Source organism: Nelusetta ayraudi, unplaced genomic scaffold (genome assembly GCF_046127955.1).
Source record: "Nelusetta ayraudi isolate G7.1 ecotype Tasmania unplaced genomic scaffold, CSIRO-AGI_Nayr_v1 ptg000023l, whole genome shotgun sequence".
Lineage (NCBI taxonomy): Eukaryota > Metazoa > Chordata > Actinopteri > Tetraodontiformes > Monacanthidae > Nelusetta > Nelusetta ayraudi.
Genome location: NW_027466073.1, coordinates 2,293,639 through 2,310,674, shown reverse-complemented (window position 1 = coordinate 2,310,674; position 17,036 = coordinate 2,293,639). Strand labels below are relative to the sequence as shown.

General features: G+C 42.6%; 1 protein-coding gene across 1 annotated transcript in view; it reads left to right on the top strand.

Moving 5' to 3' along the window:
• Positions 1-17,036, top strand: part of LOC142889654 (neural-cadherin-like) — a 310,909-nt gene that overhangs the window by 173,494 nt on the left and 120,379 nt on the right. Inside the window, exon 25 of the mRNA XM_076028445.1 lies at positions 14,700-14,929. Coding sequence (XP_075884560.1) covers positions 14,700-14,929 — 230 coding nt within the window. The remainder of the gene's footprint in view (positions 1-14,699; positions 14,930-17,036) is intronic.

Sequence of the window (17,036 nt, the reverse complement as noted above, 5' to 3'; positions counted from 1 at the left end):
ACCAAGGACGGGTGCAGGCGAGGTGTGGGTGAGCAGCATGGTGACAGATAATGGTGAGAGATGAATGACCAGTGCACAAACTGTTACAGGTTGGGAAATGGGACAGAATGGGAGTCGCGGTGCTCCGCGCTCCCGACGCCGACACCCTGCTCACGCGCCACACGTTCCTCCGCCCCAAAGCACGGCTGGGCACAAAAACAGTATTAAATACAAAATAAAAAATCCCTTACACAACCCCGCGTGTGTGCGTGTGTGTGTGTGTGTGTGTGTGTGTGTGTGTGTGTGTGTGTGTGTGTGTGTGCGCGCGCGCGCGCACGCGTAAAACAGCGTCTCTTTCGCTCGCTCTCCCGCGTGGGCGACGCCACGCCGCCGCGTCCTCGTGGGGGAGACAGTGAGAAGGAGAGGCGTAGATCGCTCACTTTCTCACATACTTATATACTTATGTGCTGCTTCCTGACTATCATTCTTGCCATGCCCCAATCTGACTGAGTTGTTTGCTTTAGCATCCGTTTCGGAGTTTGCTTTTCTTTTTCTTTCTCCGCGCTGCGTTTCTTGAACTCGACGTGCTCCTCCGTGTGTATCTTTTCTAAGTGCCTGATTAAATTTGTCGTGTTGAATTTTTTTTTTTTTGCCGATGTTCCCCCGTGAGGTACTGTAGCGTTGCATATATTGCAGATAGCCTGTGCTATGTCTGTTTTTCTCACTTTGAAAAACTTCCACACCTACGACACGTTTGTTTGTGTCGCCCATGGATGTTGCTGTCGTGAAGATTCAAAGAAACTTTATTGTCCGTCACATGGCGACAGTACTCAAAACGGGAAGCGGCACGAAGATGAAAATGAAGTTTTCTGAATCACGAATCATTAGCTCTCGGATACAAACAAATACAAAGAGTAAATGAGACGGATTTAAAAAAGTTTCAACACGACCATGACGTCATTGATCGGATCAGTGATTTATGACATGACGCCCGATCATGAACATTTCAAAAAATGCCAAATATCGGCCGATATGATCGGTGTAAAGCCTACTGATGAGTTTTTGTAATCCCACAACACAAACAGTACAAACCTGTGAAGTACCACGCATGCGGGAAAAAGTCTCAATAAGTCAGTTAGTTCCAAGTTTGTCTTTTCGACATAAGTGCACTGATGGTTAAAAAAATCTAATTTGAAAATAAAACTCACATTCACATCCCTCAGTCTGCTAGATGCAATTAACGAACGCCGGTTATAGCCTAGTAGCATTTTGCTATGTTTAAACATTAGATAAGTGTAAATTCTATGTCTAAACTTGAGCTTTCTATTGTATACGGCACCATCAATTCTTTTACTCCCACACTTCTCCAACCTTCATCATTTTATTTCCAGCTCTGTTGTGTGGTACTAAACCTTTTCAAAAACTTTGTTTTTACATTAGTACCATTGTGTTGTGTGTCCCCTGCTTAAGGCCCTTTAAAAAAAACTCACATTTTAAGCAGTACATGGAGTAAATTTGCATGATTACAGCAACAATACAGTGCAAAAGAAGGAACATTATTTTAATAAAAAAGACAATAAAGAAAATTAATTTAATTAATTAAAAAAAAAAATTGATTGACCAAGAAAGGAAATTGCATTATATTTGGATTCTTTTACAAGTCATGTACATAATATTGACAGATAAATAGTTGTATCGCATGTTTATGAAAAGTAAGTGTTTGAGAATAGGAATGTTTTGTTTAGTGAAGAAGATGATTTCTTACGGAGGTCTGTTACATTCAGACCTTTTCAACAGTATTTATGACTTTTGAATGTGGCCACTCAGCAAAGCTGCTGAGCTGCATCACAATGTCTGTGAGGAATCGCTGACCTGCATTATTTGCGGAGCTCCACCCATATAAAATTAATGAGCTCTGATTACTGGTCGCTCCACTTGTTTGCAGTGTTTCAGAGGACTGTCATACACTCAGTTAAAGATGTTTCCTTTGCAAAAGATTGCATTCATTATTAATTTGCCTGCTCCTACTCATGGGATTTCTCCTGTCCCGCCGCGGTGCACGCAAAGAAAAAATCTGTTTCCATCACTTACCCCAGCCAAATAATTAGTCCAGAGCTTTTTGCCTAGCCAGCACATTCTCCTTCCTCACACATCGAGCAGCATTTGATCATTACCTGATGTTCAGGGCGGTGGCTCTCTGCTCAGAATTAAATTTGCTTCAGAGGAATGGGACATGGATGAAGGGTTTTTATGATTTCAGAGATATTAGAATGGCGTAAAGGGAGGACTGAGGGTACATAGCGTGGAGGAGAGGACATGGTAAAGACAGAGCAAAGAAAGGGGACAGGGAGATGGGAGGAAGGGGAGTCAAGTCGGAATCATGAGCACTCGGTCTTCATTTACCAATTGGAAATTAATTAATTTGTAATATATAAACTTAACCATGAGAAATATTGTGAAAAATGTTTTATTTTGTGTGGAACGTGAAAGGGTACAGCACCAGCATGTGTATTCTCACCACTATTTTCTGTGATCATCCGATAAAGTGTCCATTTACAGCCATCTGATCGGAGAGTTTCCCTAAAATTTCAATTAAAAACAAATTTTATTTAAACTTTTACAAGTTCACTACAAAAAAAATGGAAATTGCGTTTCCATTTGGTTATTTGATGTTGATTAACGAGGCTATGTAAAAACCTAGTTATGTTATGTTAAACTAATGTATTCCTGCTTGTTATGGAAACATCTGCAAAGACACATGTTCAATATGTCAGAAAATCTGTCTCCAACAAACGCTTTTAAAGACTTGAGATATTTGAGACAGCTAGCTATATGGCTTCCATCCTACTGGTTTTTAAAATGTAAATTCCCCATCCACCGAGCTTAGCAAGGCGGCGTAGTCATTGCCATCCATCACGTTTGTTGTTAGTACAAGTAACTTGTTTGCCCGACTGCTGCTCGGCCTTCCATTTCACGTCACTCAGTGTGTTGCTAAAATCCGTATTGCCAGTGCAAACCTTCCGTGTTGTCTCGAGTATGAAAGTAAATGCATTTTTATTTTTTTTTTAGTGTTCTAAAGAAAGTGGATTGGATTGGATCATCGTTTTCTTGAAATATTGGCCTAATAATACACACAGGATACACCAGCTGTAGAATCAGGATCTTTTGAACTGGACATTAATAGTTGAGAGTGTTTCTTATCTGTTAGTCTGTGTTTTGATTAGAATATCACACAATTTGACAGTCTTTTTTTTTTTTTTTTTTTTATAAAAAAATAAGTCATAGATTTAAAAAAAAAAACCAAAAAAAAAACCTTTGTTTCAATGTGGAGTGGAAACTCAAATGAGATTTGCACTTCATTTTCAATTTTAATGTATGACAGGTCTGACGTGTCCAAATTAATCTTGTTATTTTTGGCCCTGCTACAGCTCATCTGTGGCATTTTCATTTAGCTTTATTGTGGTCTGGGTGAGATCAAGTATCGCACTGTTACATTGTAATGCACGTTCCTTTGAGATGTGAGGATTTTAGATTTAGGTTGCCTTTCACCTTCTCACTCACCCCTCCTCCCAAAGCATGCACACAAATAAAATGTTATCTTATCAGCCAGGCACATCAGCTATTTTCTTATGAGTGTAGACGCTGATGCGCAGATAGCAATGGTGTGTAACAAGAAGAGTGCACTTGGGATTTATTGCTGCCTATGAAGGCGCATCTTGGTATCTAAATAATGCAGAGGCACACTGAGCCATTGACGATTAATTTTTCAACTTACTTCAGCTAGCACTGCACACACGATGTTTCTGGGCTCATTTAATGTTCAACATTACTATGGGGACACTGGTGGACCCAGATGAATTTTCAACGTCCACAACAATAGCCGCAGACAGCCTCAGCCCGCCATTCTGCACCATACAAACACAAACGCAGAGCAAAAATGACTCAACTCTTCAAATCATTTTTATCTGAGTAAAAAAATAAGGAGCAAAAAAGAGCCAATATCTGCATCATCTGTTCAGACATTTCCATTGAAACTATTGCCATTTTTATAACTATACAGTATACTCTCAGGACATTTTTTTGGTTGCACTAAAGAGCCTCCACAGATGGCTAGCTAGTTACCCAGTCTCCCCTCTGGGAGTGGCAGCACCGACAACTAGTACCAGCTTGGGCTCACAGCTTAACCTAGCCGCGCCAGTGGAGGATGTCCTGGAATTGAACTCGAGGGGAAGATGAGTATTGCACTTCTGACCTCATATCTGAGGATGAGGACGACCTGCTCATCGCTCAGGCTCGGGCTGCACAGCCTGTGACCCTCACCACCTTGTGGAATGACGATGAGGGGACCACGCCAGCTCATCCCACTCTCACCTCTGATATGCTCAATATGTGCAAACACGGGTTCATGCACCCTATCACTAGTTGTCATAGCAGAGACCAGCGTGTACAGGGAGACCACCCATACAACAGCAGGAGTCCAATTCTTGGACCTCTTCACTAGACTGCAATGGTGATGGAGAGCCTCGTGCCTCCTATAGAGCCACCTGCACTTGGGACATCTTCAACCTCAGCTGATATTGTCCAAATCAGTCCTGACTGAAAAAGTGTACAAGGTGGTGGTGCTCTTGGCCAGAGCACTCAATGTCCTCTCCCTTCTCACGGCATACCAGACAGAGTTGTGCAAGGATTCTGGGCTATCTCTGGACTCATATGCACAGGATTAAATACTGGTCATCTCTGACCTCTACTATGGTCCTTTAGGAGCGAGCACCCTGGCAAAGGCTCCTTAACCTGTCAGACAGAAAGAAGGATATTATGGACGCACCCATTATCCCAGAGGAGCTGTCCTCAGCCTCTGGTGCAATAGGGAAGCTTTGTTAAAGCAGCTTCTCGGGCCCTGCAGTCCAGGCTGCCCGAAGGACAGCAGGGTAACGCCCCACTTTATACAGGTGTCGTAGCAATGTGTTTCCCGTTATCCAGCACCACCAGTTTGGCTTCCGGAAGTGCTGCCAGGATGGCTGTGCACTCAACTCTAGGAATGGCTGCATCCTATTTAAGCAGACGGATATGTTTCACCAGCCAATCAGGATTGGAGTAATGAGATGCTTCTGAGGGCTACAGCAGTGTCGTAAATCCATAGTGAAGCGTCTCACTTATGTTACTCTGTCAACCGGGATTATGTAAATAACCTTAAATAACCCCCACCACCCCCGATCCCCCAACAGATACAGTGTCATTGTTCCATCGCAAGCATGAATAGCATTTATAATAAGGTATTAAATAGGGTATCCCTGTGTCTGAAGGACACCAGTCGCCCGTCGTCCACCACTGGACAATGGTCAGAACCACGTTACGCACCTTTGCCAATCAGTTCAAATTTCAAACCAAAAGTACAAGCATTGCATTTTAGGAGAACGTAACTGCAAGAATGAATGATGCTTAAGTTGCACCCAGGTGTGCAGCACGCTGCCAGGACAATGATGCGTTTGTGCACATACTGTAGGACACAGAAGCAAAGTAATTTCCGTTGAATGTGTTGAGGACAAACAAACTGGTTAAACCTGTCTTGGTGATGTTGAAGCTATTCACCTTTGTCGCTTTTTTCGGGCATTGATATAAAAGACTTACAAAGAAAAAGTCATTGAATTGTCCGAGGGCCACTTGCACAGAGTCAAATAGAGTCATAATAGAGAGTTTTCCCTCAAGGTGACAGCATATTTAGAAGCTCTGCTCTTTCTGTATGAAGCAGGGTCTTGTCTGTTGATGCATTGTGGCTCTCAGAAAAAGTGTCTGTAGCACCTCACTGGAGGACAGCTCCACCATTTCCACACATTGTTCAGGGCCCTAAATTCCAGTGGGCTCAGAGACTCTTTAGACAATTTGAAGGGAAATGTCATTATGGTGACATCATTGCTATTGCGATTGGTAATTTTATGTAATTATTATTTTATGTAATTTTATGTATTATGCAATTATCATTTTGTCAAGTTTGAGATGTAATAGTTTATAATACCTCCTACCCAAGATCTGATGAAGCTGTTTGAAATAGTATCTTCTTTTGATAGACATTTTAGCTGCAATGTAAAGCAACAACTTTTATTCGTACAACCCAGAACAAATTATTTATTGATTTATTTTGTTGTTAATATTTAGTATGTATGTTGTATTTGGCTTTTTTTTTTTTTAATCCATCCCTTCATCATCATAAAGCAAAGTGAAACGTTTCCTGCTTTGCATCTCCATGAAAATGTGTTGTGCCGGTACTTGTGTCACATGCATATTGGAAACAAAAATAATAATGTGAATAATATTTGTAAAAGTTTAATATTAGACAAGGTGATCTTAAAGACATTTTAGTGAGCATTACTGATAATGATCCACCCCCCCACCCCCCCGGTCTCCCTGTATTTTTCTCACTGATCACAAGCGCCAACGAGCCTCAGATGACACGTTGACAGTGTTCTGTCTGGTCTTGACAGGCAACGTGTCACTGCAGCAGGGTATTTGCTCCCATCTGCAGATTGTTTGTGTGCCATCACACGCTGTGACCTGGAGGCAGCGGTGTGCTAGTGTGCTAGTGCACTAGTGTGCTAGCACCCCCACGCCAGCTCCAGCGATGCCGGCGGGAAGGAGAAGCGCAGGCTGTGGCCAACTGGGAAGCTGGATGGAAGCCAGGTGCAAAGGCTGCCACTGTGCGTTAGGAATCACCAGCCTCCTCCTCCCCCATAAGAACCCCCTCATCCTCAACCTCCCGCCCCAGTCCTTGTTTCTCTGGCGGGACTGAGTGATGAGAGCTGACACCAGCCTCCATCCCTCATGCTGTATCGCACTCTGAGCTCGTTTCCCTTTTTACGCACCTAAGGACCTTATCACCATTCCCAGCCTCTTGCTCTGTTTAGTTTTTTTCTTCAGAATGTGTGAGGTGGGATTTTTTTTCTTTTCATAAATGCTGCTGCCTCAGAGGACATATTCATTTGATGGAAGGATGTGAATTTTCCGTTGATATCATGCATGAGGATGGAAAAAAAGACAACTATATCCACTGTTTTTTTTTTTCACCCTTCAAGATTCTTATTGTTGTGATTATGCAAGTGTAATTAAATTTTGAGGAGTCTCTTGGCTTACACACAGAAAGAAAAAAAAATAGGAATATACATATGCAAGTTTTATATTTTTAAAAATCTTAAAAAATAACTTGAAAAAAGAACATATAGAATATAAACAACATAAAATTTAAGAAATTAAATACTTCCCAGCAAGATGTTGCAGTGTGGATAAAGTTCAAGGACTCATACAGAGTTGAAATTATCATTATATGCTGACGATCTGTTGCTATACTTCGCAAAGTATAGCAACAGATGCGGGAGTCTGCCCTGCCATTGTTTCATTCTTCAATAGATTTGGCCAATTCTCAGGGTATAAAGTTAATGTTGCGAAGAGCGAATGCTATCCTGTCAATAAATTAGTGATGCAACTCTCCTAGTCATACATTCCTTTCAAATTAAGTCCTTCGGGATTTAGGTACCTTGGGGTTAACATAGCTAGGTCGCTCAAATCTCTTTACTCCGAAAATTTCTCTCTCCTTTTCACCGAGATTAAGACAGACTTTCAAAGATGGGGTTTGCTTCCTCTCTCCTTGATTGGGAGAATAAATACTGTTAAGATGAGTGTAGCAGCCAAAATGTTGTTGTTTTTAGCTGAGACAGTTGTTGTTACACTCTTTATGCTGTGGGTGTCACTGTGTTCCGTTGTTTGTGGTTTAGGGTTATAAAGGTAGCCATGTCACTATTGTCGTCAGGTGTTTTGACCCGGAAGAGCAAACTGTTTTTGACCGCTCTGCCGCAAAATGTTTGTTTTGACTGCTTGGGATTTAAATGGAACTGGAATAAATGTGGAAACCCCTTCTTTCATCGCAAGAGACGTATACGGATCGTTTTTCCTGAGCAATACATAGCAACACTAGCAGGCGCGTCAGCCAGGTAATTTTGGGTCAAGCATAGAAGAAGCAAAGCACTAGGCTTCGCTCATACAATGAGTGTTTTACAAAAAAAAAAAATAATAATTTGTGGAATGACAGGACACCCGGAGTAAGACAAAAAAATACTCTCTCTGCCCGATTTTAAATTCAACTACTGGGCTGCATTGCTGAAATTATACTTTGGTCCAAATTCATTGATGTACCTTCGTCTCAGCTGGAAGCACAGTCATGTCCCCCATTCTCTCTGTCAGCTTTACTGATTGACCCGATGATTGCTAACCCCTCTGTCCTTACCTGCAACCCTGTGGTTATTGCCACGCTCAAGATATGGTTTCAATTTAGAAAACAGTTTAAATTTACCACCCCCACAGCTGTAAAAATCCTGTGTTTAAACCCACATTTACTGATTCCACTTTGGCATGATAAGGGACTTATATTTAATCTTCCACCTAGGGCTGGTCGATATGACGATATATATCTTCTGGACGATAGAAAATGTCTATCGTTTAAAATGAAGCTCTATAGTTTATATTGCAGTGTCGCAAAACACACTTTACGGCAATATTTTACGTCACCAACGCGCCATCCAGCAAGCCAAGGCACACTGCAGCGTTGACAACTTGGTAAATTTCTCGCTAAATCTGGCGACTTTCCAACTCTCCATGGCGACTTTTTTTGTCAAAAGCGACTAGTGACTAATCTAGCGACTTTTCCTGGTGTTAGTTGTTGCAGGCCGACATGAAAGCACGTATCGTTCCTCTGCAGTTCCTGTTCTTAACGAGCAACGGGGGCTGCCACGAGCCCCTGTCCCACCCCAAAGTAGTCAAAACGGTCACAGTCTCGAGAGTCGAGCCGCGCGTTGCGCAACAGTCCTGGGCAGCTGCAGTCATTGGGAGAGCAGAAGAGACCCTTACCCCTCCACGTCCAATCAGCAGATGAGTTGCGCACAAAGAACCTATTCTCTTTACAGAACGATATGTAAAGGTTTATTCATTGTCACACTAAAATAAGTCACTGCATTTGGCTCACAAAGCCTCAGTCATTTACTCACCCTTAATTACAAGACCATGGTCCAACAACAATCATCTTAAATTGACATTCACGAGCCAACATTGCATTGAAACACAACTGAACCTCTTTTAGACACGATTCCAGAAAATGTCAATCAAAATCATATAAAACAATTCTCTGTTTATAAAATAATATTGGGTATATTGTAGTAAATATATTCAATATGATTATTTTAGGGTGTTAATTAATTTACCAAAAATTTGCTATATCGTGATTTATATCGTATCGGGATATAACATTAGCTATATTGGGAAATGTTGGTCATATCGCCCAACCCTACTTCCACCCTATCATATCTTTAGATATTTCCAGATTAGGAATTGTGCAAAATCTTTATTTCCCAACTTCCCCCACCTTTCGCCAAGGCAGCCGTGGGGTGAACTCCTACAATTTAATCCTTCACAAAGGTATTTAATTTCAAAGACTTATACTTCTCTTTCGTCATATGACAATTATTTAACCATTAACACAAAAGAGATTTGAGAGTATGAGCTAGGTTTGATTTTTGATGAAAGCTGGTGGGAATCCGCACTGAAAGTCATCCACAAAACCTCTATTTGTTCTCGCCTGACCTTGATACAGTTTAAAGTTGTACTCAGATGTCACTATTCCAAATCAAGGTTGGCCCAAATTTTCCCAAATTTGACAGATGCCTGTGACAGATACAGAGGCTCACTCTGTAGTCTCACACACATTCTTTTTGTGTCCAGCTCTAGCAAACTTTTGGCAAATTTACTTCGATACCATGTCTGAGGTGCTTTTAAGAACTATTCACACTTCTCCACACGCAGGCATTTTTGGCCTCCCAGAAGATTAGATACAGTAAGATACACCTAGATACACCTTATATTCCACTAAAGAATTAGAAATCAGCAACAGCTCCCTCTAGCACGCAATGCATCAAAGAGACTATGTCATTTTTGAAAGTAGAGAAAATCAGATACTTAACATGAGGAGACTTGAGTCCTCACCAGGCTAGTGAAGGATGATAGTCCCCCGTTGGTAACATAACATAAACGTGTGTGTGTTTGTGTGTGTCTGGGAAGGCTTCCCAGTGTGTGGCTGTAGGGGGTTTTGTGAGTGTGTGTGTTCGTGTGTGAGAGTACTGTGGAGAGTGTAAGTGTTGGACTGCAGGGGGCTCTTGCTCTCACACCTCTGGGTAAGAAGCTGTCTCTGAGTTTGTTGCTTGTGAATTTAATGTTCTTCAATCAGGGAAGGGGTACAAACAGTACAGCACAGCACTGCACTGGGTGAGATCAGCTGCTATGCGTCTCAAGCAGTGTAGGCAGAGTTCAGATCTGATAGATGGCGGCCCACAATCCCTTGAGCTGTCCTCACCACCCGGGTTTTGTTCCTCTTGCTCTGTACAGTGCAGCTGCAATACCACACAGTGACATCGACACTCACCCCATTTACACAGAGACAGGTTTATCTCAAAACGCAGAAATATTTAGTTGTTTCAGCCTTCATTACATGAAGCCGGCGTTTTCACTGAGACCACACAGACGAAAACCGCACATTTTTGAAAACGCTAATGTCACAGCTCTAAACCCCACCCTCCGCCTTGCAATCTGAGTGGCAGTGAGGTGCAGACAACCATTCCCAACAATAACAACCACGTCGGTCAGCGGACTTGAACCACACGCACACAAACATGTCAGTTTCAAAAAAATCTGTCTCTGTGTAAACCGCCTCTCAGTGCTCGTTCTGTAAAAGTTCACCAACAGCTGAACAGAGCATCCGTTCTGCTTCGGCTTTCTGAGTAAGAAGAGCCGCTGCTCGCCCATCTATACCAAGTGTGAAGTGATCACAGTACAGGAGTGGTCAGAGGTCATGAGGATGCCCATGAACTTGATGCTTCACTGCCTCTCCAACATATGCAGAGAGGTGTGTGGATTTCCTTTGGTCCACTATAAGCTCCGCTGTCTTGCTGATATTCAAAACCAGATTGTTCTTTGAACACTGTTTGGTGAGACATCTTCAACCCAACACAGTTGTAATTGTCCGCCAACTCCATCACCATGTTCTTGGGGTGGATGGCAGAGCAGCCCTGGTTGGAGAAGGTGAAGACGTGAGAGCTGCGCACTAAACCCAGCCAGATTACAGTGCTAAGGATCAGTGATGAAGATGTGGACTTCCCCACCCTCACGACCAGGGGTCCTGTTGGTGAGGAAGTCACTGACTGCTGATCTGTTGACAGTCATACCGAACTGTATTCTAGTATTTATACTGTTGCCATGAAGGTGGGAGATGGAGGGAAGGAATCTGAATGAGAATTAATCAGTTATGTTGTGGCAGTATTCTGCCACTCTGAGCGAGTTAGTATGTATAAATTCATGTTATTTTAAAATCCTTTTAATTATTCAGGAGCCATTTCAAACCATCAATGTTGCAATAAAAGCAATCACCAGCTGGGCAATTAGATCATGAAATGCAATCTTAAAATATGAAACCATTTTTCGCCGCTCCTGGAACAAAGTATCTCAGACTGCCTTTTGATCCTTTATCGTCTTAGATGTCACAAAGAGTCTTACCGTTGTCTTAAATTCACTGTTGAAGAAAATGCCTTGCAGAAAAGGGCAGAGAAAAATGAGCTTTTTCAAAAGGATCTCCTTGGTTATGAAGTCATTTTCATGATGATAAGGTAGACAAGTGTCAAGGTGTTCCTCTCCTTTTGGATTGTGCATTTCCCACACTTGAGAGGAAAAGGCACCGAACTTGAACATTTCTGCTGGGCTTCACTCAAACACAGGACTTTGTTGCAGGTTTCATTCTTTATTTCCTCTTTTTGATCCCTGCCCCCATGCATTTACAGGTGAAAAACCTTTAACAGAAACCCAAAAGAAACAAGTTAAATTGGCTCAACTGATTAAACACATTCACACCATATACTATTTACAATGGATATTTAATAATAAATAAATAAAGTTTAACCAATTAATTTAGTCAATTAGGTTTAATTATTAACTATTAAGTTTACCAATCAGCAGGCAGTGACATTTTAAATTAAATCTAAACAAGTGCGATCTACATGCCCCACGTGTCCTCCTGCGCCGGTGCTGGGAACAAGCGCGATGCGGCGCAGGTGCAACATCTAGCAGTCGTAGCAGTCTTTGAACAGCATGGCTGGTGGTCTTACCGGCTGTCTGTTCAGTCTCAAAAGTTCGGTTGCACTTTGCGCAGCTCCGTACGCGGTTTCGCTCCGGCGAATGTCTCCTGCAGACTGGCGTCCTCGCTCTCGCTCGCTCTGCCACGCCGCTGCTGGCGCGCTCCGCTTATATTCGCTGGGTGCATGCGGGTGGCCAATTAATTGTTCCAGGTCGAAATTGACGCCGCGAGCGTTCGCCGCAACAGTCTGACCTATGCTCTCCCGTGTTCTGTCTCATGTTGTGGAATATATATTTTGTACTGGACAATGTCACGGAATGAAATGAAGCTCAGAGCAGTCAGGACTGAAGACAACACCGTAAAGTAAGCAGATCATTACTAAAGGCTGAGTAAAGAATGAAAAGATATCTTAATGGCCTACTCCTCCCTCCCTCCCTCCCACTCACTTATTTTCCTGAGAACTGTTCTGAAGAGTCCCGGCTGCCACTTTGCACAGTATTTAAAACCAAGTGAAGCCTCTCCTGCGAGGAAAGCATCTTTAGAAAAACAAAAATGCAGCCCTTTGATGTGCCTGTGTCTGTCACGAAAAAAAATAAATAAATAAGTGAATCCGAGGCACCCATCTGCACTCGAGTGTTCAGTCTGTACTCACTAATTCATCACACTGTCCATTATAAAACATATGAACATTTTATTAATGCATCCTTCATCCTTGTGGAGACGGTTTGTCTTTTGTCCTCGGGAGAATTTAATTGATTTATCCACATTTGGTTAATATAATATTCAAATATATTAATCTATAATATTCAAAATATTATTTGCGGATGACCATAGAAATAGATGTTAGCAGAGTGATGATTTCTTGGTGGTAGCCTGTTGCTTTGCTCAAACCTGTGCTAGTTAAAGGGCCCCCTTGGAAGACAACAGGTGGGTTTAAGCTGCCACACCTCCACCAGGTTACACATTGACTGGGCCCTAATGGTGCTTCGGCATCACAGCAAATCTGAAAGGCTACCGAAAGTCTTCCTCAGAGGGAATTTATAAAAAGAAATAAACAAACAAACATACAATGTAAGTTTATATTTTTGTGGAATAAATTCCGGTTGCGACTTCGTGGCAAGGTAAAAAAAAAAATGATGATGGTCCTGAGACTCCACCAGTTGATAACCACTATGTGTTGCAGAAACCCAGCCGTGAGCACCTCAGCAGCCAGGCTCAACGGCTTTGACTTCAAGGGTCTAAGAAGGAGACCCAGTTAAACAGCTCCATCGTGTCTGAGACATTTTGCTTTTTTCGGTGGTCTCAGGGGGTTTCAGTCCCTCTGACCCACTGACTTGCTGACCTGCAGTGAGCATCTATTGCCCAACAGAGGATACAGCCCTCACCTCCTGATACACTCTTCATTCCATGGCTGTAATTATTCACATTTTGCTTGCATTCTTTCTGCTCTCCAATATTCGCGCAGCTGAACCCGTTGTTTGAACAGAACAGCATCCACCACTGCTGCAACCTGTTGTTGTTTGTGCGTATCGCCCTGGCACACTGAGTTTGTTCGCGTGGTCGATTAATTTTGTGCAGCTTATTTGAGATATTAAGGAAATCAGGCCTTAGTCTTGCCAGTTGGACTCCCTCCACTGCACTGGCTAGTGTATTGAGGTTGCCAACTAGCCATTTCACACATACACACATGCGAACACACACACACCTTGCGTATGCAGCCATTTTGTCAGTCATCTTGAACTTTTTAATTTTCTTTTATTTTACATTATTTTATTTCCTTTGAGACTATTTACAGTGAAAGGTATGTGAAGCGGCAACACGGTGGTGCAGTGGTTAGCACTGCTGCCTCACAGCAAGAAGGTCGTGGGTTCGATTCCCAGGCCCGGACCTGCGACCTTTCTGACCCTGAATAGGAATAAGCATAGAAGATGAATGAATGAATGTATGTGAAGCTTGCATTAGTTAGCTAGTTAGTTAGTGTATTGGGATCAGACTTTTTTTTTCTACAACAAACCTTTTCCAAGAATTGAAAAAAATGATCACAGATTGTGGAAGAACTGCAGTCTGTAATCACCACTTTCCATTGCACTCGCTTGGTCAAAAAAGACAATATTTTATTATTATTATTATTGTTATTATTATTATTATTATTATTGACAACAGCAACCAGTTAATCACAGGGCCACATAGAGGCAAACAACCATGTGTGAGAGCCTCACATACTGTGCATGTTTTTGGACTGTGGGAGGAAGCCGGAGAACCCGGAGAGAACCCACGCACACACAGGGAGAACATGCAAACTCCACACAGAACGGTCCTTACTTGCTGCTTCTTGCTGTGGGGTGAAATGAGCGACACAGCACCACTGCGTCGCCCATGATAATAACAATGTAATATTAATTATCAGTAGTAATATAGTATTTGATAATAATTGCCGAACGGAGCTGTTGCTCCCCTTCAGCTTTGGGGCCTCTCTTGCACATTAGCTTCTCTCGGGGCTGCAGCGGAATGATTGGGCTCCGTCCATGATGTGCAACCTCATTCTCCTCATTGTGCTCCACAGACATGACGGCCAGGGAGTTCACGGAGCTGCGAGGGAAGCAGCAGAGCCGCTACCAGCTGCTGGTGGACTTCCTTTCCGAGATGCTCTCTGTTCCTACCGACAGCGTCAACGTCTTCAGCCTGACGGAGGTCAAAGAGCGAATGCTGGATGTGCGCTTTGCCGTGCACGTGGGCGTCTCCTTCCTCCTGCCGGAGAAAATGCACGGCTACCTGGCTGCGCACAAGCAAAAGGTAGGCCTGATTCTTCACGTGCTCGTGGTTCGCTGTCTCAAACTGAGACCTCCACACAAGGCAACCAATACTACTCTGGATCTCTGGATGAACTTTGAATTGGTCAGATGCTCAAACTCGAAGAGAGGCCTTAGTATAGGCATGGGCAAACTACAGCCTGGGAGTCATATGCAGCCTCTTAAGCTTTTTAACCAGGCCTGATGAACTTGAAGAAATGATATTTTTAGCCAGTAAATCATCTATATTTTCAGTGTTTTAAGAGTCATTTCAATAAAGCTCTAAATACCATGGGGCTTCAAAGACAAAGATTTAGTTGGAGCTTTGCTTTGGTTCATTTTCAATCGTTTAAGCTCATGTTTCCTACATATTCTATTATATATTCAATTATATTATTTTTTTTCCTCCTTTGAGGTGGGTCACCAAAACCCTCCATTCACCTGCTCCAACCCCTCTGTCAAGTTTTAGAAGCCATTGTGGCCCACCAATCAAGAAGTCCCCCCACCCCCCACCTCAGTGCAATGCTGCACACAGCACGAGCAGCGCTGGATAAAAGCAGGACAGACGTGTGCAGGTGGTTGAGTCCATCCATTTGGCTGATGCTCTCCAGCTGGTATTTGCTTCAAAATGCAATTTTTTGGACTTCCATCCTGTATGAGGTGCAGCTTTAATCTTTCTTGTGTAAACACAGATTTATTTTGTTTTGCAAGCCTCTTCATAAGTGATTTTTTTTTTTTTTTTTTTTAAATGAAGATTAAAAAAGGGTAAACTGCTCTTATAAACCAGCTTCTCATCTTTATGATGAGAAGTTTGACAACCATTGGGTGGAGGCCTCCATAAGGACCAATCAGAACATCCCATCAGACACTGTGAGGCTGAACGGTTTTATTGATTATTTACCAGATTAAAAATGTATTTTTCCTCCATCCGTCTCTCTTTTTGCTTTGGTTTTTCAAAATGTTAGCCTCTGGTGTTGGAGCTGTTTCAAGTTGTCGGTTTTTGTTTTAACTCTACGTCAGGCTTGTGCACATCGGCCAATGCTGTCAGGAAAGCTAACAGGCAAAGGTAAATAGTCTGAAAATAGTGTGAAAATTGCAGAGTTACTGTTAGCATTTGCATCTGTGCCCTGACACAGACTGCAGTCCCTGAGAGAGAAGACTCAAAACGCTGCTGGATACAGTTGAGATTGCAGTATCAAAGGCAATATTCAATAGTTGCAGTGCGAAAAAACAAGTAGAACTCTAGCAAACTCAAGCTATGTCCTAAATAATTTTGAATAACAGTCAGTTTATGAAAATGAAACATGCGGTGTATAATCCATAGGGTATGTTCAAAAGAGCCTCCTGCTCGACCTGACTGTACCTCGTTGAAATAATGAATGAAATGATGAAGCGCTTGTTAATTCTGTTAACAACAAAGTACAATAAGACATCAACTGCTGACACATTTTCTATCAGCTCGGATATAAACACTCACAATAGTCCTTACCTCTACAGTTCATAGAGACTAGACCAGACCTGGGCAAAGTACGGCCCACGGGCCACATCCGGCCCGCTGCGTGTGAGTGTCCGGCCCACATGAGGCCAGTCATAAATGACGAGATCTACCTGTCGATGGCGACGGTAGTGAGGCTCGATCACATGGAGAGAGTGAGAGTTGCAAAGATACTTCCACGGGACTTTAAAATTCTGTCTGGCCAGCTCTAGCATTGATTTAGAATTCCCTCGCGGACCAAATATAATGACACTATGGGCCAAATTTGGCCCGCGTGCTAGAGCTTGATTCAGTGTACTTGAATGTTGCCATGTGCATCATTTTCCTCAATCGATAAGGTCTGAGGATGGACTTCAAAATGTCTTTTTCCATGGATGCTAAATGAAGTGATCCAATTGGGTGAACACACAGCGAGCGTTCAGTCGAGACGAAATATTCCGACATGCGCCGGCTTCTTTAATTCACCGGAACAGCAGGAAGATGGAGCCTTGCTTCCCACCTGTGTTCCAGAAATTCTTTTTTCTTTTTTCCCTCTCTGACTTTACTGTCAATTCATTGTCTTTCCCACCCAACAAAACCCCCAAAAAACTCATCAGTGTTTTCTAAACAGTCCTTG